This window comes from Haliotis rufescens, unplaced genomic scaffold, assembly GCF_023055435.1.
Source record: "Haliotis rufescens isolate VD_foot unplaced genomic scaffold, xgHalRufe1.0.p SCAF_19, whole genome shotgun sequence".
NCBI classification, from domain to species: Eukaryota; Metazoa; Mollusca; class Gastropoda; order Lepetellida; family Haliotidae; genus Haliotis; species Haliotis rufescens.
In genome coordinates this window covers 5,606,387-5,634,359 of record NW_025963879.1, presented here as the reverse complement: position 1 = coordinate 5,634,359, position 27,973 = coordinate 5,606,387, and the positions used below count along the sequence as shown (strand labels likewise).

General features: G+C 43.6%; 1 protein-coding gene across 1 annotated transcript; it reads left to right on the top strand.

The window, feature by feature from the left end:
* The first annotated feature begins 444 nt into the window (after window positions 1-444).
* On the top strand, window positions 445-3,101 carry LOC124148406. The gene is made up of 4 exons (XM_046519486.2): window positions 445-1,188; window positions 1,673-1,909; window positions 2,106-2,347; window positions 2,906-3,101. Exons 1-3 carry the CDS (start codon window positions 786-788, stop codon window positions 2,150-2,152), a joined length of 687 nt encoding a protein of 228 aa, XP_046375442.2. The 5' UTR covers window positions 445-785; the 3' UTR covers window positions 2,153-2,347; window positions 2,906-3,101.
* The last annotated feature ends 24,872 nt before the right edge of the window (window positions 3,102-27,973 follow it).

Here is a 27,973-nt window from a genome sequence, read left to right as displayed (position 1 = left end):
AAAAGCGATATAGCGAATTTAACCTCACAATCGCTTAAATTCTGTTGACAGACACTACCTGGATACATAGTTTAACAGAGACGGTTTGTTCCCGGAAACTATAACAGGGGGATAAATGACCCTTTAATCTCATGTTTTATATCTACTACCATAAAAAAACCAAGGGAACTAATGATTTGAATGTAACTATGATTGAGGTGCACATTTATAAACCTTCTGTCTATTTGTGTTACCTCGATATGGAGTTTTTTCAATTGTGGTTACACCTCGTAGGAGGTATTACGTGTAGGATAAAGCACTCCTCCGAGGTTATGGTAACCTCGGAGGAGTGCTTTATCCAACTTATAAACCGTAAAAAAAGCGTTAATAACATGTTTTCAGTAATTCGCTACAGTATTATGCTTCGTTTAACGGTATTTAGGGGTACAACGAAGAATGGGCGATTTCTCGTCCGCACCGTTAGTCACGTGACTTTTTGCACGAGCTTTTCGTGGGCACTACCTCGTGGCACATTCACGCTGAATGTAGCCTAGCGGTACACGATGGACGACACGGATAATGATTTATTTATAACGCAGTCTCAAACTGTCGAAAAAGATGATGATGATGAAAGTTGTCATGATGATGACTTTTATTACCGTTTTAAGGACCCATCGGATGAACAAACTCGATCTGAGAAGTTTGAACAGCGTGTTCCAAAGTCTACCAAAGTCTACCAAATATAAACTTGACTGGGCACTTTCAGTAAATTCAAGAGATGGCAAGAAGAGAGGCGGAACCGGCTCATGAAGGATTATATTAACTTGCCAATGGAATGTCTACAGTCGCAGGTATCAGAAATGAGTGCTTCCGGATTAAATACGGCAATTAAATATTTCGTTTTTGAAGCTGCCAAGCAAGACGGGACCGACTATCCTTCTAGTACAATCTACGCACTATTTGGGGCCATCCAGTCACACCTTAAGGGCATGTATTCGGGTTTAAACATATTTGAGGATGAAGAGTTCCGAGAGGCCAGGGCTGCTCTGGATGCAGTTATGAAAGAAAGAGCGGCCATTGGTCTGGGTGTGTCAGCGAGAAAAGCAACAGAGATAATTACTGACAAGGAGGAAAACACACTGTGGGAGAAAGGTGTGTTATGTGATGACAACCCCCAAAAGCTGGTGGACAGCATTTTGTACTTAACTGGTAAGTGAAAATTTCAGGTTATACAGGTCAATTTGTAGTCTATATATACCGTTTAAATTTGCATACTCAGTAATTAAGGTTAGGCAAAGGTAATTAACATACATTGTATTTTCCTGAAATGCAACATTATGTTACATTGTTAAATTGTTACATGATAAAGGTTTCTATACTTGCTGAACTAACCTCTAATCTTAATACAACCGAAAGTGTCAAGTAGAAAAATCACTTGTGAGACATCGACTTTTCAATGTACAGTTCAAAATTTTCACAGTTGCATCAAAACATGTTTAGATATTGTTTAAATATAGCCAAAATAATTGAAGACTTTTTGGTTGAAATTTAGAAATTTGAAAAGGCTTTGCGAAAGTATTCAGAACATCAAGTTTAATCAACAGTATAAATCCGATATGAAAACTAATAACTAAAAATGTAAGATATAGAACTTTGAAGATATCTTAATTTATTCATTTTAAATGTTTTACAGGTCTACATTTCTCGCTCAGAGGCGGAAATGAGTATCGACGATTGCGTCTTTATAAGGATCCTCAGATTACTGGACCATACACTGACGCCAACGGAAGGTCTTATTTGGTTTACAAAGACGATGTGTCGGAAAACAACGCTGGCTGTCTTACGCAGAGAAAAGTGAGAGCCTATGTGAATCGATTAGATCCAGACAGATGTTATATCCGGCTTTTCAACAAATACAAGAGCCTTTGTGGTATGATGTTTATTGTTTATCGAAGAAAGCTTAAAATATTGTACTTTAAAGTGATGAATTGCTTTATGCTTTCTGTACAGCGGATAGACCATCTGAGAATGGTTTTGATATTCCACTAAAGTTTGATCATTTTTTTTAGAAATAAGTTTATTTTCATTGATTAAAAATTATGATCAATTTCTTTTTTCCATTTTAGCAAATCAGTTGCCAAAAAGACTGATGCCTTTTATTTCACTCCACTGAAGAAGCCAAAGCCTTGGTAGTGGTTTTCAAAAATACCACTGGGCCACAACACGCTTACCAGCACAGTAAAACGCATGTGTGCAGCGGGGGAATTGAAGGGCGGAAGACGGAAGACGAATCATTCCTTAAGAGCCACAACAGCAACGCGCCTTTATCGTGCTGGGATTGACGAACAGTTGATTTGTGAACAAACAGGTAAGTGTTACAAAATGACGAGACTTAAATGTTTTTGTGTGTAATCAGATTGTATTGCTTACTAAGGGTTACTAACACCAGCTTATGAAATTCAGTCCTATTTTATAAAAACCATAATTCTTAAAATCGCCGAGACACACGGTTTTGTTTTGTCTGAAGGTTGAATGTAAGGTTTGCAGGCAGTTACTTAGTCCAGAAGAACAGTACCCAATGTGATGATTTTTGTGTACAATGAAGTCCTCGAGAAACTGGTTGACATGAGGTTTAACTTTTGTTCGGCCATATACCAGCCTTTCAACACACGTCTCACTACATCAGTCATGACCAGTTGTTAACAGTTTAACAGGTGATGCCTCCTAATGAATCGTTTTGTATGCCTGTGATCTGACAAGTTAGCACTGGTGGAAAATAACATTCGATTACAAATATTAGTGTATAATGCTAAAATAAATTTGTTAGTATTCCACTTCTGTGAATTAAAAACAAATATGGTATAGTTTTAGTTTGAAAAAAATGCAGTATTACCATTGTTTACACTTTAATAACATTTACTTTTAGGACATCGCACCGAAGCTGTAAGAATTTACAAGCGTTCCTCAGATGAACAGAAGTCTTCTGTATCTGATTTGCTCTACATCCCTCCTAAGAAGAAGACTCAAACCACTTCCTGCACGGCGGTAAGATCTTCGGAGAACGAGGATGAGGCAAAGACTAAAACTGACGGACCCAAACAAGGTGGCCATGGTGAATCAAAGGAAACCAAGGATGCAGATCGGCATTACTCTGTAATTCTGAATTTTCACTGAATAAACAGAACATTCCGTGTTGTGGTTCTTTCTGGTTTTACAATATCCGATGTTTAACTTCTAAGAAAGTAAAACTTGACTACTGAGCAGGTTTTACTTTTCAAAAGTAAAACCCGTCAACAGGTTTTACTTTTCAAAAGTAAAACCTACACCTGAGGTTTTCTTACCGGAAGACCTGCCCTAGGGTCATTATGTGAAAATGAGCTGTATCGTAAACAACAGGCAAAATCTGCTATAGGTTTATAAAACGAATGTAACACCTCGCAGGAGGTATTACAACGAATGTAACACCTCGCAGGAGGGCTTACAATCATTGTAAACCCTTGATAGAACAAAAACTACAACAAGAGATGCCAAGACGTCAAGGCAGTGTTCAAGTCCGGCTTTTCCATTTCCTGCAAACGCTGTGTCAAACAACTAGGAGGGAAACGAAGATTTTCATTGACTGAGCATTGCATTCTCTCCTGTTGCCATCGCTTGAAAATACCCACAGCCGAGTTATTTTTCATTCGAGTTCGCTTTCAAACAGTACCTTTTAACTTCTCTCTCATAATCTCCTCCGTCATTGGTTCCCTAAAACGAAATTGAAAATCATCCATGTCTTTCTCCTGGGATCAAAATTTTGACTGAGTCAAAAATAACTCTGTCTCGCTGTCAGACATCCTCTTTTATCACTGGCTGTACAATGAATGAGCGTCAGTCAAAGCAAAACGTGTAATAGTCTCAGCCTACGAGACGCACGTGCAGATTTCGTGCCATTGCGAAACCCACGTCCTGAGGTCACCAGTCTCATTGAACCGAGTTCACGACTGCAGGCGATATTTCATCTCTGATACAGGTTATACATTTGAGAGTTTTTATTACCGTTATTTAATTAAAAACGATGTCTATTCGATGAGTCGGTTTATAAGTTGAACAAATCATTTCTCCTCGTGATTACCAGCGACTGTAAACCCTGACATGAGGTGACATACCTACGGCCCCCTCGGTATGTCACCTCATGTCAGGGTTTTTACAATTGCTGGTAATAACGAGGAGAAAAGGTTTCTCCTATACTTACAATACTGTGGCGTTGCATGTGCACAGAACTTCCCATCACAATGGAATTTCACATCTGACACGAACAGCACCTGATGCACTTGCACACAGAAGCCAAAAAGTGCGCCTTTTGGGTAACAACAATTAGGCAAGATCGTCTCTATGCAACCTGCCTGAAAGCAAGCCACCCTGTGAAAGGTGTTTGCCTGACAGCTTACCATAAGCGGCAAAGATTTGGGATGGGCTAGGCAACACCAGGGAGGTGTTGTGCCAATGGCGATACACCATGTTTACAGAAAAACTAACGTTTTACCTCAGATTCACAGATGGGTGAAAATGTTGGCGACGTGGCGTCGAGTCGTATGCCAGGTCAACAACCCTTGGCCATGGTCGGCATGAGGGGGTTAGTGTCATGATGTGGGGCAGTATCACACATGACAATCGAACTGGCTTGGTTATTGTGAAGGGACATTTGACTGGCCAGCGATATGTAGATGAAATGTTCGTCCTGTTATTGAACCATTCGCTAGACATTTTGAGCAGCACCATGACAATGCTAGAATACATGGTGCCCCTTTTACGGATTATCTCCGACGAGAAGGTATACGGACTGCCCCACTAAGTCCCCTGACATATCCCCAATAGAGCGTCTGTGCTAAGTTCTGGGGCGGAAAGTGTACGCCAGAGACCCAGCACCCGCCAACGTTCGCCACCAAAGGCAACCATAAGCATGTTAATCAATGGTATGCCTTCAAGGTGTCCAACATGACGGATACCCCATGCAGACATTGTTCTCCAAGCCCGAAATCATTTTTACAGACATTTGTCTTCCTTACACTTTCACTATCATTTCATCAGTTCCCTTACTTCTTCTCGGTAGTATATATGTTCCCCCCCCAAAAAGAAACAAACAAAACAACAACAACAAAAACAACAACAAACAAACAAACAAACCCAAAACAAAGCGCACGGCTGAAAAATCCAACGGTTAATGGGTTTATTTCAAAGCATGATAGGGAATGAACTACTGTTCTGTGAAACATGAAATTTCACACAACTGGAGCAACATAGTTTGTCTATATGATGTTTGGCATTTCATAACACACACATGTCGTGCAGATGGTCAGTGGTGACGTCAAGTTCAATATCAGTTATGACCCCCCACGGATTGCATTACCGCACGGCAACGATTAAGCATTGACTCTGAGTTCTGGCTTGGGAGGCCCCCCCCCCCCCCCATATTTACAGACCCCCCGTCATATAGCTGGAATATTGCTGAGTGCGGCGTTAAACAACAAACCAACCAACCAACCAACCGTAAATGCAGCACCCGGTAGAAGTGACTAGTGGTCGGCCAGAACGTGGTCGGTCATTGGTTGACCCAGAATGTTGAAATCGTACAACGCCTCGTGAAATTGTACTCGATTGACATTTAGACGACGGGCAACTGATGTCAAAGACTATCTAGCTTGAAATTGGCCTATGGCGATATTGTTGTGTTGCAGAGTCAGGTCGTGGCATAGTTAACTTCGTTCAAATTGCAAACCATATAACAACTTTGTATACATAGGTTTTCTTTTAATAGCCAAGTAGACCATGTACGTTTTCGATAATTTGCACGTGTGAAACGATTAAGGGGGCGTTTTAGACATTCGTGAACAACGCACTCAAAGTGAAAACTTCAAAGCCAAATGACACAATTTCCTATACCAAGTATACATATCCGTATATCTAGATAATCCATGGCGTATTTCAACAATGTTGAAGCCATTTTGATGAAAGATGATAAGAAACATATATCGGTTATACCTTTCTTTCTTTTTGTGAGATTATATATAGGTAAATGCTTCACAGATAGTGGGAGTATCATAATCCCTGAAACCGTTTAAGCCACACACAACTGCAATATGCTTTCGTCACCATGTGCCCGCAAGGTGAAACAAACAGATAATATCAATTAACTGGTAACATATATGTTGCTTTTACATACATTGTACTTTTCATATCGTGTTGAGCCAGTTGCTCTGTCAGCCGCAACAATGTTATATTGCCTCAAAAGTACCTTACGACACGTGCAACATTTGGCGTATATTATCCTGCTGCAAGTGTAGGACATGATCTTGAATGATGTAGTCCCGCTAGCGTACACCATTCAAATTACCATCAACATGACGATAGTGAGTATCGCTAAAACGTTATGGACATATGAAAACCCTTGCACGACCTTCAGAGTTGTGATGAAACTCGGACTCATCTGTAAACAGGATACCGTCCCAGTCTTGTCTCCTGCACCGAGGATGCTGTCTACACGAAGCTAGGCGTGTCTGACGGTGACGTGGGAGCAAAATTGGGCGTTTCGCCGGACGTCGGCACAGGATTTTGTTTGAGCTGTTAATGTGGCAGTTTGGTATAGATGTATCAATCGAATATGGTTGTCTTCACAGTGGACGACCCGCCTATGGCAAGTCATAAGTGTTGTCCTGCTCAAGATAACGACTCCAAAGGAACGATATTGTGTTCCGATGAACATCAGAATGTCTGGAAACTTCGTTTTGTGCCGTACCTATTTGCAGCAAACGCGCCTAGACGTTGATTTCCGCAAGTCGTGGCATTGCGTAAGTGTTGTTTACGGTTAAACAAACGTGTTTTTGATAAGCATCAAACACCTAAACAACCATTGTGTGCTGTTCACATTGAAAATCCACGGGTATGAATGTCATGCTCTCAACAACCACACAAACATCCAAACTGTGCGTCATGCATTAACATGCACGTGGTAGTTGTGAAACACGACCGTGTAAGTCGAGGAGATGTTTTCATGAATATGTATTGAAAGATGCATTACTTAATTTCAGGACAAAGTTATTTTTACTGAATTTTATATGAATTACAATTCCTTTTTTCTGTTAGTATATTTAACAGTGAGCATAAGCATGACTTCAGTAACGGCTTTAGTAACTTAAAATAAATATGATCAGCACTTGCAGCAGTATCACGAGCTTTCCATAAGGCCTCTTAGCCTTGCCCAAAGGCTGTACTGAATGATACGTTAATGGGTGTATAGTAATTCAATCTTTATAACAGGCAAGTCCAGAAAAGCCGACAGCACAAGGACGCCACCAGTCTCTTAAAGTGACAACTTGTTTTTTTCAACTATATAATCTATACTCACACGCAAAAGAAACGCAAGTGGTTTTTACAAATAGGTAACAAACATGGAACCATAAATTGATACGAGTTTTAGCATGTAGTGAAGCCTGATGGTGTTGTCAATATTTTTGGTTGCATTTTGGAAGCCCCGAGTAAGAACGCAATATAAAAAACGAATCGCCAAAACGCACCATTTCAATCACTATGTGGGTATCATGCACCCATTTCTCGCGAAATCGAAAATGCACAAACTGTCACGAACTGTAGTGGGTATAAAACTGTGGCCGATTCTTGGACGTACCGCTCCTTGGTCAACAATGCCACGTCTAACTCAAATTCAGAGAAACCAGGCTATCGGACGTTTGTTGCCCGTCATTTCAACGTTAACATAACCACAATTTACTGTCTCCTGTATCGATAAAATGCTACACAGACCACAGATGACCTTCCTCGGAGCGGTCGTCCTAGGGTCACCGCACCTCGACAAGATCGGCAGATTACCCGTCAACACCAGCGACATCCGTTCCTACAAAAGGTGAAAGTGTTCGACAGACCATAGGAACACATAATCGATACATTAGCCGGGACACTGTGATCCGACGTCTCCGTTCCAACAACCTCAGATGTCGCCGACCAGCACGTCGTCCTGTTCTCCAACCACGGCATCGACAAGCACGACTTCAGTGGGCACAGGGTCATCACAATTGGCGTCATCGTGAGTGGAGGCGTGTCATCTTCTCTGATGAAAGTCGCTTTTGTGTCTCCCATGCAGACGGAAGAGTCAGAATTTGGCGGCGTCGAGGTGATCGTTTCGCTGACAGAAACGTTGTGGAAAAGGATCCATGGGGTGGACCTAGCGACATGATATTGGCAGGGATTGGACTTAATGCAAGACTTGGACCCATGTGCTTTCTGAATGTTGGTCAAGGTCGGGGACACGGCGTCACTGCTCAGCGGTATATCGACCAAGTGATCAGACCCCACGTTGTTCCATTTTTTGCACAACATCAACAACACATTTTCCAGCAGGACAACGCTCGTCCCCATGTTGCCAGAGCTACCATGGCCTTTCTGCAACGACACAACATCCGTGTTCTACCGTGGCCAGCCCTCAGCCCTGATCTGAACCCCATCGAACACTTGTGGGATGAGGTTCAAAGGCGTCTGCACAATGTGCGCCCAGTCCCTACAACTGCCGATGAACTACGCACAGCTGCTCTGGATGTGTGCAGGAGGATCCCTAGGGCCTTCACAAATCGTCTGATCCACTCAATGTGCAGGAGAGGTGTGGCAGTGATCAACGCTAATGGTGGTCACACCAGGTATTGACTGACATTTTGGGTATTGACCCGAAACTGTGTAAGCCCTTAACATTTTGAAAAACAACAATTATGTCATCTCCCCTTTAATCCATTAAACTGTCTTCAGTCACATTTTTGTCAATCTTGCCCTATTAGTATTTCTTGTCTTTACTGTTGAAAATAAATAACATGTATACTGCATACTCGACTTGCGTTTCTTTTGCGTGTGAGTATAGAAACAATGATTAAAACTAATGCTTTTGCCTTAGAGACTTGTAGCTCATTAATAGAAAAGAAAAATCATTATAATCCTCAAGGTTATCAGAATTAAATTGAACTTGAATTATGAAGAATGTTTAGCTGACGTTTCTATCATTATCTATATTTGCTCCGAAAAAGCCTGAACAGGATCAGCATCAATACTGAAACACTTGGGTTTTAGTTTATTTGTGCATAGAGTTTGAAACACAGACCAGTTTGCCTTCGTAAAATTCCATCTTGTTGGAGGAGGAATATCAGACGGATTTACTGTTAAAAAGGATGGTTAGGAAATGTTCACTTCCACAAAGGTCATTGTGGATTGACCATTTGAATTTTAGGTTTGTAGGTTAGAATTAGTTTGAGAGAAATCAAAAGAGTGAGTGAGTATGGTTTTACGCCGCTTTTAGCAATATTCCAGCAATATGACGGCGGGGGACACCAGAAATGGGCTTCACACACTGTACCCATGTCGGGAATCGAATCCGGGTCTTCGGCGTGACGAGCGAACGCGTTAACCACTAGGCTACCCGACCGCCCCAGAAATCAAAAGAAGAGTATGTGCCATTTGCAGGATGAAGATAAGTCTTTGTGTTAAGAGTCATCACTAAAAGTGCATAGGTCATTGTCGGAGATGAATTCTTGAAGTATTTTGTCTATAGCATCAGTGCTTTTACCACCCCAGTGGGTTGTGTCCATCAACCGAGTCACTGAGCCTGACTACCTGATCCAGTTAGTTGCCTCTTACAACAAGCATGGGTTGCTGAAGATCACGTCTGACCAGGATCTTCACGGGTCTCCCCATTACACAGGGCTTAGGAAGTTGATCGCGGAGAGCTTGAACATCGTCTGCGTAAGAGCTGAAGTCAGTATATACACATGCACAAAAGTTAAGCGCCACCATATTCATAGTCTCTTGATTTCACGTGTGGGAATCAGAAATACGAAATATGATGATGTATGACTGAATTAGGCTTCCATAGTTTCATGAACCCAAATTTGTCCAGATACCACAAGGAAAGCGTGTTTTACGTGTTGCTGCAGTTCCCCTACCCTATAAATAGTGAAATTCAATTTTCTGACACGTGGTTGCATTTTGCTCCTGTGTGAGATTCCCCTTCCAATAGAGGTTGAAAATCAGCCATGGTGAGGAGAAAGTTAACGAACGCTGAAAGATGGCAAGTGATAGGCATGAAAAATGCTGGCATGTCATGCAGGGCCATTGCAAGACAAATGGGTCGTCATCACAGTGTTATCACTCGTTTGATTGCCAAACATGGTCAAACCAATGATGTCAATGACAGGCATAGGTCTGGTAGGCCAAGAAAGACCTCTAACAGAGAGGATAGACGTCTTTTCAGGATGAACTGCATGCATGTATACTCACACGCAAAAGAAACGCAAGTGGTTTTAAGCAAATAGGTAACAAACACGGAACCATAAATTGATACGAGTTTTAGCATGTAGTGAAGCCTGATGGTGTTATCAATAGTTTTGGTTGCATTTTGGAAGCCCCGAGTAGGAACGCAATATAAAAAACGAATCGCCAAAACGCACCATTTCAATCAATATGTGGGTATCATGCACCCATTTCTCGCGAAATCGAAAATGCACAAACTGTCACGAACTGTAGTGGGTATAAAACTGTGGCCGATTCTTGGACGTACCGTTCCTTGGTCAACAATGCCACGCCTAACTCAAATTCAGAGAAACCAGGCTATCGGACGTTTGTTGCCCGTCATTTCAACGTTAACATAACCACAATTTACTGTCTCCTGTATCGATAAAATGCTACACAGACCACAGATGACCTTCCTCGGAGCGGTCGTCCTAGGGTCACCACACCTCGACAAGATCGGCAGATTACCCGTCAACACCAGATACATCCGTTCCTACAAAAGGTGAAAGTGTTCGACAGACCATAGGAACACATAATCGACACATTAGCCGGGACACTGTGATCCGACGTCTCCGTTCCAACAACCTCAGATGTCGCCGACCAGCACGTCGTCCTGTTCTCCAACCACGGCATCGACAAGCACGACTTCAGTGGGCACAGGGTCATCACAATTGGCGTCATCGTGAGTGGAGGCGTGTCATCTTCTCTGATGAAAGTCGCTTTTGTGTCTCCCATGCAGACGGAAGAGTCAGAATTTGGCGGCGTCGAGGTGATCGTTTCGCTGACAGAAACGTTGTGGAAAAGGATCCATGGGGTGGACCTAGCGACATGATATTGGCAGGGATTGGACTTAATGCAAGACTTGGACCCATGTGCTTTCTGAATGTTGGTCAAGGTCGGGGACACGGCGTCACTGCTCAGCGGTATATCGACCAAGTGATCAGACCCCACGTTGTTCCATTTTTTGCACAACATCAACAACACATTTTCCAGCAGGACAACGCTCGTCCCCATGTTGCCAGAGCTACCATGGCCTTTCTGCAACGACACAACATCCGTGTTCTACCGTGGCCAGCCCTCAGCCCTGATCTGAACCCCATCGAACACTTGTGGGATGAGGTTCAAAGGCGTCTGCACAATGTGCGCCCAGTCCCTACAACTGCCGATGAACTACGCACAGCTGCTCTGGATGTGTGCAAGGAGGATCCCTAGGGCCTTCACAAATCGTCTGATCCACTCAATGTGCAGGAGAGGTGTGGCAGTGATCAACGCTAATGGTGGTCACACCAGGTATTGACTGACATTTTGGGTATTGACCCGAAACTGTGTAAGCCCTTAACATTTAAAAAACAACAATTATGTCATCTCCCCTTTAATCCATTAAACTGTCTTCAGTCACATTTTTGTCAATCTTGCCCTATTAGTATTTCTTGTCTTTACTGTTGAAAATAAATAACATGTATACTGCATACTCGACTTGCGTTTCTTTTGCGTGTGAGTATAGAAACAATGATTAAAACTAATACTTTTGCCTTAGAGACTTGTAGCTCATTAATAGAAAAGAAAAATCATTATAATCCTCAAGGTTATCAGAATTAAATTGAACTTGAATTATGAAGAATGTTTAGCTGACGTTTCTATCATTATCTATATTTGCTCCGAAAAAGCCTGAACAGGATCAGCATTAATACTGAAACACTTGGGTTTTAGTTTATTTGTGCATAGAGTTTGAAACACAGACCAGTTTGCCTTCGTAAAATTCCATCTTGTTGGAGGAGGAATATCAGACGGGTTTACTGTTAAAAAGGATGGTTAGGAAATGTTCACTTCCACAAAGGTCATTGTGGATTGACCATTTGAATTTTAGGTTTGTAGGTTAGAATTAGTTTGAGAGAAATCAAAAGAGTGAGTGAGTATGGTTTTACGCCGCTTTTAGCAATATTCCAGCAATATGACGGCGGGGGACAACAGAAATGGGCTTCACACATTGTACCCATGTCGGGAATCGAACCCGGGTCTTCGGCGTGACGAGCGAACGCGTTAACCACTAGGCTACCCGACCGCCCCAGAAATCAAAAGAAGAGTATGTGCCATTTGCAGGATGAAGATAAGTCTTTGTGATAAGAGTCATCACTAAAAGTGCATAGGTCATTGTCGGAGATGAATTCTTGAAGTATTTTGTCTATAGCATCAGTGCTTTTACCACCCCAGTGGGTTGTGTCCATCAACCGAGTCACTGAGCCTGACTACCTGATCCAGTTAGTTGCCTCTTACAACAAGCATGGGTTGCTGAAGATCACGTCTGACCAGGATCTTCACGGGTCTCCCCATTACACAGGGCTTAGGAAGTTGATCGCGGAGAGCTTGAACATCGTCTGCGTAAGAGCTGAAGTCAGAATATACACATGCACAAAAGTTAAGCGCCACCATATTGCAAGACAAATGGGTCGTCATCACAGTGTTATCACTCGTTTGATTGCCAAACATGGTCAAACCAATGATGTCAATGACAGGCATAGGTCTGGTAGGCCAAGAAAGACCTCTAACAGAGAGGATAGACGTCTTTTCAGGATGAACTGCATGCATGTATACTCACACGCAAAAGAAACGCAAGTGGTTTTAAGCAAATAGGTAACAAACACGGAACCATAAATTGATACGAGTTTTAGCATGTAGTGAAGCCTGATGGTGTTATCAATAGTTTTGGTTGCATTTTGGAAGCCCCGAGTAAGAACGCAATATAAAAAACGAATCGCCAAAACGCACCATTTCAATCAATATGTGGGTATCATGCACCCATTTCTCGCGAAATCGAAAATGCACAAACTGTCACGAACTGTAGTGGGTATAAAACTGTGGCCGATTCTTGGACGTACCGTTCCTTGGTCAACAATGCCACGCCTAACTCAAATTCAGAGAAACCAGGCTATCGGACGTTTGTTGCCCGTCATTTCAACGTTAACATAACCACAATTTACTGTCTCCTGTATCGATAAAATGCTACACAGACCACAGATGACCTTCCTCGGAGCGGTCGTCCTAGGGTCACCACACCTCGACAAGATCGGCAGATTACCCGTCAACACCAGATACATCCGTTCCTACAAAAGGTGAAAGTGTTCGACAGACCATAGGAACACATAATCGACACATTAGCCGGGACACTGTGATCCGACGTCTCCGTTCCAACAACCTCAGATGTCGCCGACCAGCACGTCGTCCTGTTCTCCAACCACGGCATCGACAAGCACGACTTCAGTGGGCACAGGGTCATCACAATTGGCGTCATCGTGAGTGGAGGCGTGTCATCTTCTCTGATGAAAGTCGCTTTTGTGTCTCCCATGCAGACGGAAGAGTCAGAATTTGGCGGCGTCGAGGTGATCGTTTCGCTGACAGAAACGTTGTGGAAAAGGATCCATGGGGTGGACCTAGCGACATGATATTGGCAGGGATTGGACTTAATGCAAGACTTGGACCCATGTGCTTTCTGAATGTTGGTCAAGGTCGGGGAAACGGCGTCACTGCTCAGCGGTATATCGACCAAGTGATCAGACCCCACGTTGTTCCATTTTTTGCACAACATCAACAACACATTTTCCAGCAGGACAACGCTCGTCCCCATGTTGCCAGAGCTACCATGGCCTTTCTGCAACGACACAACATCCGTGTTCTACCGTGGCCAGCCCTCAGCCCTGATCTGAACCCCATCGAACACTTGTGGGATGAGGTTCAAAGGCGTCTGCACAATGTGCGCCCAGTCCCTACAACTGCCGATGAACTACGCACAGCTGCTCTGGATGTGTGCAGGAGGATCCCTAGGGCCTTCACAAATCGTCTGATCCACTCAATGTGCAGGAGAGGTGTGGCAGTGATCAACGCTAATGGTGGTCACACCAGGTATTGACTGACATTTTGGGTATTGACCCGAAACTGTGTAAGCCCTTAACATTTAAAAAACAACAATTATGTCATCTCCCCTTTAATCCATTAAACTGTCTTCAGTCACATTTTTGTCAATCTTGCCCTATTAGTATTTCTTGTCTTTACTGTTGAAAATAAATAACATGTATACTGCATACTCGACTTGCGTTTCTTTTGCGTGTGAGTATAGAAACAATGATTAAAACTAATACTTTTGCCTTAGAGACTTGTAGCTCATTAATAGAAAAGAAAAATCATTATAATCCTCAAGGTTATCAGAATTAAATTGAACTTGAATTATGAAGAATGTTTAGCTGACGTTTCTATCATTATCTATATTTGCTCCGAAAAAGCCTGAACAGGATCAGCATCAATACTGAAACACTTGGGTTTTAGTTTATTTGTGCATAGAGTTTGAAACACAGACCAGTTTGCCCTCGTAAAATTCCATCTTGTTGGAGGAGGAATATCAGACGGATTTACTGTTAAAAAGGATGGTTAGGAAATGTTCACTTCCACAAAGGTCATTGTGGATTGACCATTTGAATTTTAGGTTTGAAGGTTAGAATTAGTTTGAGAGAAATCAAAAGAGTGAGTGAGTATGGTTTTACGCCGCTTTTAGCAATATTCCAGCAATATGACGGCGGGGGACAACAGAAATGGGCTTCACACATTGTACCCATGTCGGGAATCGAACCCGGGTCTTCGGCGTGACGAGCGAACGCGTTAACCACTAGGCTACCCGACCGCCCCAGAAATCAAAAGAAGAGTATGTGCCATTTGCAGGATGAAGATAAGTCTTTGTGATAAGAGTCATCACTAAAAGTGCATAGGTCATTGTCGGAGATGAATTCTTGAAGTATTTTGTCTATAGCATCAGTGCTTTTACCACCCCAGTGGGTTGTGTCCATCAACCGAGTCACTGAGCCTGACTACCTGATCCAGTTAGTTGCCTCTTACAACAAGCATGGGTTGCTGAAGATCACGTCTGACCAGGATCTTCACGGGTCTCCCCATTACACAGGGCTTAGGAAGTTGATCGCGGAGAGCTTGAACATCGTCTGCGTAAGAGCTGAAGTCAGAATATACACATGCACAAAAGTTAAGCGCCACCATATTGCAAGACAAATGGGTCGTCATCACAGTGTTATCACTCGTTTGATTGCCAAACATGGTCAAACCAATGATGTCAATGACAGGCATAGGTCTGGTAGGCCAAGAAAGACCTCTAACAGAGAGGATAGACGTCTTTTCAGGATGAACTGCATGCATGTATACTCACACGCAAAAGAAACGCAAGTGGTTTTAAGCAAATAGGTAACAAACACGGAACCATAAATTGATACGAGTTTAAGCATGTAGTGAAGCCTGATGGTGTTATCAATATTTTTGGTTGCATTTTGGAAGCCCCGAGTAAGAACGCAATATAAAAAACGAATCGCCAAAACGCACCATTTCAATCAATATGTGGGTATCATGCACCCATTTCTCGCGAAATCGAAAATGCACAAACTGTCACGAACTGTAGTGGGTATAAAACTGTGGCCGATTCTTGGACGTACCGTTCCTTGGTCAACAATGCCACGCCTAACTCAAATTCAGAGAAACCAGGCTATCGGACGTTTGTTGCCCGTCATTTCAACGTTAACATAACCACAATTTACTGTCTCCTGTATCGATAAAATGCTACACAGACCACAGATGACCTTCCTCGGAGCGGTCGTCCTAGGGTCACCACACCTCGACAAGATCGGCAGATTACCCGTCAACACCAGATACATCCGTTCCTACAAAAGGTGAAAGTGTTCGACAGACCATAGGAACACATAATCGACACATTAGCCGGGACACTGTGATCCGACGTCTCCGTTCCAACAACCTCAGATGTCGCCGACCAGCACGTCGTCCTGTTCTCCAACCACGGCATCGACAAGCACGACTTCAGTGGGCACAGGGTCATCACAATTGGCGTCATCGTGAGTGGAGGCGTGTCATCTTCTCTGATGAAAGTCGCTTTTGTGTCTCCCATGCAGACGGAAGAGTCAGAATTTGGCGGCGTCGAGGTGATCGTTTCGCTGACAGAAACGTTGTGGAAAAGGATCCATGGGGTGGACCTAGCGACATGATATTGGCAGGGATTGGACTTAATGCAAGACTTGGACCCATGTGTTTTCTGAATGTTGGTCAAGGTCGGGGACACGGCGTCACTGCTCAGCGGTATATCGACCAAGTGATCAGACCCCACGTTGTTCCATTTTTTGCACAACATCAACAACACATTTTCCAGCAGGACAACGCTCGTCCTCATGTTGCCAGAGCTACCATGGCCTTTCTGCAACGACACAACATCCGTGTTCTACCGTGGCCAGCCCTCAGCCCTGATCTGAACCCCATCGAACACTTGTGGGATGAGGTTCAAAGGCGTCTGCACAATGTGCGCCCAGTCCCTACAACTGCCGATGAACTACGCACAGCTGCTCTGGATGTGTGCAGGAGGATCCCTAGGGCCTTCACAAATCGTCTGATCCACTCAATGTGCAGGAGAGGTGTGGCAGTGATCAACGCTAATGGTGGTCACACCAGGTATTGACTGACATTTTGGGTATTGACCCGAAACTGTGTAAGCCCTTAACATTTAAAAAACAACAATTATGTCATCTCCCCTTTAATCCATTGAACTGTCTTCAGTCACATTTTTGTCAATCTTGCCCAATTAGTATTTCTTGTCTTTACTGTTGAAAATAAATAACATGTATACTGCATACTCGACTTGCGTTTCTTTTGCGTGTGAGTATAGAAACAATGATTAAAACTAATACTTTTGCCTTAGAGACTTGTAGCTCATTAATAGAAAAGAAAAATCATTATAATCCTCAAGGTTATCAGAATTAAATTGAACTTGAATTATGAAGAATGTCTAGCTGACGTTTCTATCATTATCTATATTTGCTCCGAAAAAGCCTGAACAGGATCAGCATCAATACTGAAACACTTGGGTTTTAGTTTATTTGTGCATAGAGTTTGAAACACAGACCAGTTTGCCTTCGTAAAATTCCATCTTGTTGGAGGAGGAATATCAGACGGATTTACTGTTAAAAAGGATGGTTAGGAAATGTTCACTTCCACAAAGGTCATTGTGGATTGACCATTTGAATTTTAGGTTTGTAGGTTAGAATTAGTTTGAGAGAAATCAAAAGAGTGAGTGAGTATGGTTTTACGCCGCTTTTAGCAATATTCCAGCAATATGACGGCGGGGGACAACAGAAATGGGCTTCACACATTGTACCCATGTCGGGAATCGAACCCGGGTCTTCGGCGTGACGAGCGAACGCGTTAACCACTAGGCTACCCGACCGCCCCAGAAATCAAAAGAAGAGTATGTGCCATTTGCAGGATGAAGATAAGTCTTTGTGATAAGAGTCATCACTAAAAGTGCATAGGTCATTGTCGGAGATGAATTCTTGAAGTATTTTGTCTATAGCATCAGTGCTTTTACCACCCCAGTGGGTTATGTCCATCAACCGAGTCACTGAGCCTGACTACCTGATCCAGTTAGTTGCCTCTTACAACAAGCATGGGTTGCTGAAGATCACGTCTGACCAGGATCTTAACGGGTCTCCCCATTACACAGGGCTTAGGAAGTTGATCGCGGAGAGCTTGAACATCGTCTGCGTAAGAGCTGAAGTCAGAATATACACATGCACAAAAGTTAAGCGCCACCATATTGCAAGACAAATGGGTCGTCATCACAGTGTTATCACTCGTTTGATTGCCAAACATGGTCAAACCAATGATGTCAATGACAGGCATAGGTCTGGTAGGCCAAGAAAGACCTCTAACAGAGAGGATAGACGTCTTTTCAGGATGAACTGCATGCATGTATACTCACACGAAAAAGAAACGCAAGTGGTTTTAAGCAAATAGGTAACAAACACGGAACCATAAATTGATACGAGTTTTAGCATGTAGTGAAGCCTGATGGTGTTATCAATAGTTTTGGTTGCATTTTGGAAGCCCCGAGTAGGAACGCAATATAAAAAACGAATCGCCAAAACGCACCATTTCAATCAATATGTGGGTATCATGCACCCATTTCTCGCGAAATCGAAAATGCACAAACTGTCACGAACTGTAGTGGGTATAAAACTGTGGCCGATTCTTGGACGTACCGTTCCTTGGTCAACAATGCCACGCCTAACTCAAATTCAGAGAAACCAGGCTATCGGACGTTTGTTGCCCGTCATTTCAACGTTAACATAACCACAATTTACTGTCTCCTGTATCGATAAAATGCTACACAGACCACAGATGACCTTCCTCGGAGCGGTCGTCCTAGGGTCACCACACCTCGACAAGATCGGCAGATTACCCGTCAACACCAGATACATCCGTTCCTACAAAAGGTGAAAGTGTTCGACAGACCATAGGAACACATAATCGACACATTAGCCGGGACACTGTGATCCGACGTCTCCGTTCCAACAACCTCAGATGTCGCCGACCAGCACGTCGTCCTGTTCTCCAACCACGGCATCGACAAGCACGACTTCAGTGGGCACAGGGTCATCACAATTGGCGTCATCGTGAGTGGAGGCGTGTCATCTTCTCTGATGAAAGTCGCTTTTGTGTCTCCCATGCAGACGGAAGAGTCAGAATTTGGCGGCGTCGAGGTGATCGTTTCGCTGACAGAAACGTTGTGGAAAAGGATCCATGGGGTGGACCTAGCGACATGATATTGGCAGGGATTGGACTTAATGCAAGACTTGGACCCATGTGCTTTCTGAATGTTGGTCAAGGTCGGGGACACGGCGTCACTGCTCAGCGGTATATCGACCAAGTGATCAGACCCCACGTTGTTCCATTTTTTGCACAACATCAACAACACATTTTCCAGCAGGACAACGCTCGTCCCCATGTTGCCAGAGCTACCATGGCCTTTCTGCAACGACACAACATCCGTGTTCTACCGTGGCCAGCCCTCAGCCCTGATCTGAACCCCATCGAACACTTGTGGGATGAGGTTCAAAGGCGTCTGCACAATGTGCGCCCAGTCCCTACAACTGCCGATGAACTACGCACAGCTGCTCTGGATGTGTGCAGGAGGATCCCTAGGGCCTTCACAAATCGTCTGATCCACTCAATGTGCAGGAGAGGTGTGGCAGTGATCAACGCTAATGGTGGTCACACCAGGTATTGACTGACATTTTGGGTATTGACCCGAAACTGTGTAAGCCCTTAACATTTAAAAAACAACAATTATGTCATCTCCCCTTTAATCCATTAAACTGTCTTCAGTCACATTTTTGTCAATCTTGCCCTATTAGTATTTCTTGTCTTTACTGTTGAAAATAAATAACATGTATACTGCATACTCGACTTGCGTTTCTTTTGCGTGTGAGTATAGAAACAATGATTCAAACTAATACTTTTGCCTTAGAGACTTGTAGCTCATTAATAGAAAAGAAAAATCATTATAATCCTCAAGGTTATCAGAATTAAATTGAACTTGAATTATGAAGAATGTTTAGCTGACGTTTCTATCATTATCTATATTTGCTCCGAAAAAGCCTGAACAGGATCAGCATCAATACTGAAACACTTGGGTTTTAGTTTATTTGTGCATAGAGTTTGAAACACAGACCAGTTTGCCTTCGTAAAATTCCATCTTGTTGGAGGAGGAATATCAGACGGATTTACTGTTAAAAAGGATGGTTAGGAAATGTTCACTTCCACAAAGGTCATTGTGGATTGACCATTTGAATTTTAGGTTTGTAGGTTAGAATTAGTTTGAGAGAAATCAAAAGAGTGAGTGAGTATGGTTTTACGCCGCTTTTAGCAATATTCCAGCAATATGACGGCGGGGGACAACAGAAATGGGCTTCACACATTGTACCCATGTCGGGAATCGAACCCGGGTCTTCGGCGTGACGAGCGAACGCGTTAACCACTAGGCTACCCGACCGCCCCAGAAATCAAAAGAAGAGTATGTGCCATTTGCAGGATGAAGATAAGTCTTTGTGATAAGAGTCATCACTAAAAGTGCATAGGTCATTGTCGGAGATGAATTCTTGAAGTATTTTGTCTATAGCATCAGTGCTTTTACCACCCCAGTGGGTTGTGTCCATCAACCGAGTCACTGAGCCTGACTACCTGATCCAGTTAGTTGCCTCTTACAACAAGCATGGGTTGCTGAAGATCACGTCTGACCAGGATCTTAACGGGTCTCCCCATTACACAGGGCTTAGGAAGTTGATCGCGGAGAGCTTGAACATCGTCTGCGTAAGAGCTGAAGTCAGAATATACACATGCACAAAAGTTAAGCGCCACCATATTGCAAGACAAATGGGTCGTCATCACAGTGTTATCACTCGTTTGATTGCCAAACATGGTCAAACCAATGATGTCAATGACAGGCATAGGTCTGGTAGGCCAAGAAAGACCTCTAACAGAGAGGATAGACGTCTTTTCAGGATGAACTGCATGCATGTATACTCACACGCAAAAGAAACGCAAGTGGTTTTAAGCAAATAGGTAACAAACACGGAACCATAAATTGATACGAGTTTAAGCATGTAGTGAAGCCTGATGGTGTTATCAATATTTTTGGTTGCATTTTGGAAGCCCCGAGTAAGAACGCAATATAAAAAACGAATCGCCAAAACGCACCATTTCAATCAATATGTGGGTATCATGCACCCATTTCTCGCGAAATCGAAAATGCACAAACTGTCACGAACTGTAGTGGGTATAAAACTGTGGCCGATTCTTGGACGTACCGTTCCTTGGTCAACAATGCCACGCCTAACTCAAATTCAGAGAAACCAGGCTATCGGACGTTTGTTGCCCGTCATTTCAACGTTAACATAACCACAATTTACTGTCTCCTGTATCGATAAAATGCTACACAGACCACAGATGACCTTCCTCGGAGCGGTCGTCCTAGGGTCACCACACCTCGACAAGATCGGCAGATTACCCGTCAACACCAGATACATCCGTTCCTACAAAAGGTGCAAGTGTTCGACAGACCATAGGAACACATAATCGACACATTAGCCGGGACACTGTGATCCGACGTCTCCGTTCCAACAACCTCAGATGTCGCCGACCAGCACGTCGTCCTGTTCTCCAACCACGGCATCGACAAGCACGACTTCAGTGGGCACAGGGTCATCACAATTGGCGTCATCGTGAGTGGAGGCGTGTCATCTTCTCTGATGAAAGTCGCTTTTGTGTCTCCCATGCAGACGGAAGAGTCAGAATTTGGCGGCGTCGAGGTGATCGTTTCGCTGACAGAAACGTTGTGGAAAAGGATCCATGGGGTGGACCTAGCGACATGATATTGGCAGGGATTGGACTTAATGCAAGACTTGGACCCATGTGCTTTCTGAATGTTGGTCAAGGTCGGGGACACGGCGTCGCTGCTCAGCGGTATATCGACCAAGTGATCAGACCCCACGTTGTTCCATTTTTTGCACAACATCAACAACACATTTTCCAGCAGGACAACGCTCGTCCCCATGTTGCCAGAGCTACCATGGCCTTTCTGCAACGACACAACATCCGTGTTCTACCGTGGCCAGCCCTCAGCCCTCAGCCCTGATCTGAACCCCATCGAACACTTGTGGGATGAGGTTCAAAGGCGTCTGCACAATGTGCGCCCAGTCCCTACAACTGCCGATGAACTACGCACAGCTGCTCTGGATGTGTGCAGGAGGATCCCTAGGGCCTTCACAAATCGTCTGATCCACTCAATGTGCAGGAGAGGTGTGGCAGTGATCAACGCTAATGTTGGTCACACCAGGTATTGACTGACATTTTGGGTATTGACCCGAAACTGTGTAAGCCCTTAACATTTAAAAAACAACAATTATGTCATCTCCCCTTTAATCCATTAAACTGTCTTCAGTCACATTTTTGTCAATCTTGCCCTATTAGTATTTCTTGTCTTTACTGTTGAAAATAAATAACATGTATACTGCATACTCGACTTGCGTTTCTTTTGCGTGTGAGTATAGAAACAATGATTCAAACTAATACTTTTGCCTTAGAGACTTGTAGCTCATTAATAGAAAAGAAAAATCATTATAATCCTCAAGGTTATCAGAATTAAATTGAACTTGAATTATGAAGAATGTTTAGCTGACGTTTCTATCATTATCTATATTTGCTCCGAAAAAGCCTGAACAGGATCAGCATCAATACTGAAACACTTGGGTTTTAGTTTATTTGTGCATAGAGTTTGAAACACAGACCAGTTTGCCTTCGTAAAATTCCATCTTGTTGGAGGAGGAATATCAGACGGATTTACTGTTAAAAAGGATGGTTAGGAAATGTTCACTTCCACAAAGGTCATTGTGGATTGACCATTTGAATTTTAGGTTTGTAGGTTAGAATTAGTTTGAGAGAAATCAAAAGAGTGAGTGAGTATGGTTTTACGCCGCTTTTAGCAATATTCCAGCAATATGACGGCGGGGGACAACAGAAATGGGCTTCACACATTGTACCCATGTCGGGAATCGAACCCGGGTCTTCGGCGTGACGAGCGAACGCGTTAACCACTAGGCTACCCGACCGCCCCAGAAATCAAAAGAAGAGTATGTGCCATTTGCAGGATGAAGATAAGTCTTTGTGATAAGAGTCATCACTAAAAGTGCATAGGTCATTGTCGGAGATGAATTCTTGAAGTATTTTGTCTATAGCATCAGTGCTTTTACCACCCCAGTGGGTTGTGTCCATCAACCGAGTCACTGAGCCTGACTACCTGATCCAGTTAGTTGCCTCTTACAACAAGCATGGGTTGCTGAAGATCACGTCTGACCAGGATCTTAACGGGTCTCCCCATTACACAGGGCTTAGGAAGTTGATCGCGGAGAGCTTGAACATCGTCTGCGTAAGAGCTGAAGTCAGAATATACACATGCACAAAAGTTAAGCGCCACCATATTGCAAGACAAATGGGTCGTCATCACAGTGTTATCACTCGTTTGATTGCCAAACATGGTCAAACCAATGATGTCAATGACAGGCATAGGTCTGGTAGGCCAAGAAAGACCTCTAACAGAGAGGATAGACGTCTTTTCAGGATGAACTGCATGCATGTATACTCACACGCAAAAGAAACGCAAGTGGTTTTAAGCAAATAGGTAACAAACACGGAACCATAAATTGATACGAGTTTAAGCATGTAGTGAAGCCTGATGGTGTTATCAATATTTTTGGTTGCATTTTGGAAGCCCCGAGTAAGAACGCAATATAAAAAACGAATCGCCGAAACGCACCATTTCAATCAATATGTGGGTATCATGCACCCATTTCTCGCGAAATCGAAAATGCACAAACTGTCACGAACTGTAGTGGGTATAAAACTGTGGCCGATTCTTGGACGTACCGTTCCTTGGTCAACAATGCCACGCCTAACTCAAATTCAGAGAAACCAGGCTATCGGACGTTTGTTGCCCGTCATTTCAACGTTAACATAACCACAATTTACTGTCTCCTGTATCGATAAAATGCTACACAGACCACAGATGACCTTCCTCGGAGCGGTCGTCCTAGGGTCACCACACCTCGACAAGATCGGCAGATTACCCGTCAACACCAGATACATCCGTTCCTACAAAAGGTGCAAGTGTTCGACAGACCATAGGAACACATAATCGACACATTAGCCGGGACACTGTGATCCGACGTCTCCGTTCCAACAACCTCAGATGTCGCCGACCAGCACGTCGTCCTGTTCTCCAACCACGGCATCGACAAGCACGACTTCAGTGGGCACAGGGTCATCACAATTGGCGTCATCGTGAGTGGAGGCGTGTCATCTTCTCTGATGAAAGTCGCTTTTGTGTCTCCCATGCAGACGGAAGAGTCAGAATTTGGCGGCGTCGAGGTGATCGTTTCGCTGACAGAAACGTTGTGGAAAAGGATCCATGGGGTGGACCTAGCGACATGATATTGGCAGGGATTGGACTTAATGCAAGACTTGGACCCATGTGCTTTCTGAATGTTGGTCAAGGTCGGGGACACGGCGTCACTGCTCAGCGGTATATCGACCAAGTGATCAGACCCCACGTTGTTCTATTTTTTGCACAACATCAACAACACATTTTCCAGCAGGACAACGCTCGTCCCCATGTTGCCAGAGCTACCATGGCCTTTCTGCAACGACACAACATCCGTGTTCTACCGTGGCCAGCCCTCAGCCCTCAGCCCTGATCTGAACCCCATCGAACACTTGTGGGATGAGGTTCAAAGGCGTCTGCACAATGTGCGCCCAGTCCCTACAACTGCCGATGAACTACGCACAGCTGCTCTGGATGTGTGCAGGAGGATCCCTAGGGCCTTCACAAATCGTCTGATCCACTCAATGTGCAGGAGAGGTGTGGCAGTGATCAACGCTAATGTTGGTCACACCAGGTATTGACTGACATTTTGGGTATTGACCCGAAACTGTGTAAGCCCTTAACATTTAAAAAACAACAATTATGTCATCTCCCCTTTAATCCATTAAACTGTCTTCAGTCACATTTTTGTCAATCTTGCCCTATTAGTATTTCTTGTCTTTACTGTTGAAAATAAATAACATGTATACTGCATACTCGACTTGCGTTTCTTTTGCGTGTGAGTATAGAAACAATGATTCAAACTAATACTTTTGCCTTAGAGACTTGTAGCTCATTAATAGAAAAGAAAAATCATTATAATCCTCAAGGTTATCAGAATTAAATTGAACTTGAATTATGAAGAATGTTTAGCTGACGTTTCTATCATTATCTATATTTGCTCCGAAAAAGCCTGAACAGGATCAGCATCAATACTGAAACACTTGGGTTTTAGTTTATTTGTGCATAGAGTTTGAAACACAGACCAGTTTGCCTTCGTAAAATTTCATCTTGTTGGAGGAGGAATATCAGACGGATTTACTGTTAAAAAGGATGGTTAGGAAATGTTCACTTCCACAAAGGTCATTGTGGATTGACCATTTGAATTTTAGGTTTGTAGGTTAGAATTAGTTTGAGAGAAATCAAAAGAGTGAGTGAGTATGGTTTTACGCCGCTTTTAGCAATATTCCAGCAATATGACGGCGGGGGACAACAGAAATGGGCTTCACACATTGTACCCATGTCGGGAATCGAACCCGGGTCTTCGGCGTGACGAGCGAACGCGTTAACCACTAGGCTACCCGACCGCCCCAGAAATCAAAAGAAGAGTATGTGCCATTTGCAGGATGAAGATAAGTCTTTGTGATAAGAGTCATCACTAAAAGTGCATAGGTCATTGTCGGAGATGAATTCTTGAAGTATTTTGTCTATAGCATCAGTGCTTTTACCACCCCAGTGGGTTGTGTCCATCAACCGAGTCACTGAGCCTGACTACCTGATCCAGTTAGTTGCCTCTTACAACAAGCATGGGTTGCTGAAGATCACGTCTGACCAGGATCTTAACGGGTCTCCCCATTACACAGGGCTTAGGAAGTTGATCGCGGAGAGCTTGAACATCGTCTGCGTAAGAGCTGAAGTCAGAATATACACATGCACAAAAGTTAAGCGCCACCATATTGCAAGACAAATGGGTCGTCATCACAGTGTTATCACTCGTTTGATTGCCAAACATGGTCAAACCAATGATGTCAATGACAGGCATAGGTCTGGTAGGCCAAGAAAGACCTCTAACAGAGAGGATAGACGTCTTTTCAGGATGAACTGCATGCATGTATACTCACACGCAAAAGAAACGCAAGTGGTTTTAAGCAAATAGGTAACAAACACGGAACCATAAATTGATACGAGTTTTAGCATGTAGTGAAGCCTGATGGTGTTATCAATATTTTTGGTTGCATTTTGGAAGCCCCGAGTAAGAACGCAATATAAAAAACGAATCGCCAAAACGCACCATTTCAATCAATATGTGGGTATCATGCACCCATTTCTCGCGAAATCGAAAATGCACAAACTGTCACGAACTGTAGTGGGTATAAAACTGTGGCCGATTCTTGGACGTACCGTTCCTTGGTCAACAATGCCACGCCTAACTCAAATTCAGAGAAACCAGGCTATCGGACGTTTGTTGCCCGTCATTTCAACGTTAACATAACCACAATTTACTGTCTCCTGTATCGATAAAATGCTACACAGACCACAGATGACCTTCCTCGGAGCGGTCGTCCTAGGGTCACACCTCGACAAGATCGGCAGATTACCCGTCAACACCAGCGACATCCGTTCCTACAAAAGGTGAAAGTGTTCGACAGACCATAGGAACACATAATCGACACATTAGCCGGGACACTGTGATCCGACGTCTCCGTTCCAACAACCTCAGATGTCGCCGACCAGCACGTCGTCCTGTTCTCCAACCACGGCATCGACAAGCACGACTTCAGTGGGCACAGGGTCATCACAATTGGCGTCATCGTGAGTGGAGGCGTGTCATCTTCTCTGATGAAAGTCGCTTTTGTGTCTCCCATGCAGACGGAAGAGTCAGAATTTGGCGGCGTCGAGGTGATCGTTTCGCTGACAGAAACGTTGTGGAAAAGGATCCATGGGGTGGACCTAGCGACATGATATTGGCAGGGATTGGACTTAATGCAAGACTTGGACCCATGTGCTTTCTGAATGTTGGTCAAGGTCGGGGAAACGGCGTCACTGCTCAGCGGTATATCCACCAAGTGATCAGACCCCACGTTGTTCCATTTTTTGCACAACATCAACAACACATTTTCCAGCAGGACAACGCTCGTCCCCATGTTGCCAGAGCTACCATGGCCTTTCTGCAACGACACAACATCCGTGTTCTACCGTGGCCAGCCCTCAGCCCTGATCTGAACCCCATCGAACACTTGTGGGATGAGGTTCAAAGGCGTCTGCACAATGAGCGCCCAGTCCCTACAACTGCCGATGAACTACGCACAGCTGCTCTGGATGTGTGCAGGAGGATCCCTAGGGCCTTCACAAATCGTCTGATCCACTCAATGTGCAGGAGAGGTGTGGCAGTGATCAACGCTAATGGTGGTCACACCAGGTATTGACTGACATTTTGGGTATTGACCCGAAACTGTGTAAGCCCTTAACATTTAAAAAACAACAATTATGTCATCTCCCCTTTAATCCATTAAACTGTCTTCAGTCACATTTTTGTCAATCTTGCCCTATTAGTATTTCTTGTCTTTACTGTTGAAAATAAATAACATGTATACTGCATACTCGACTTGCGTTTCTTTTGCGTGTGAGTATAGAAACAATGATTCAAACTAATACTTTTGCCTTAGAGACTTGTAGCTCATTAATAGAAAAGAAAAATCATTATAATCCTCAAGGTTATCAGAATTAAATTGAACTTGAATTATGAAGAATGTTTAGCTGACGTTTCTATCATTATCTATATTTGCTCCGAAAAAGCCTGAACAGGATCAGCATCAATACTGAAACACTTGGGTTTTAGTTTATTTGTGCATAGAGTTTGAAACACAGACCAGTTTGCCTTCGTAAAATTCCATCTTGTTGGAGGAGGAATATCAGACGGATTTACTGTTAAAAAGGATGGTTAGGAAATGTTCACTTCCACAAAGGTCATTGTGGATTGACCATTTGAATTTTAGGTTTGTAGGTTAGAATTAGTTTGAGAGAAATCAAAAGAGTGAGTGAGTGAGTATGGTTTTACGCCGCTTTTAGCAATATTCCAGCAATATGACGGCGGGGGACAACAGAAATGGGCTTCACACATTGTACCCATGTCGGGAATCGAACCCGGGT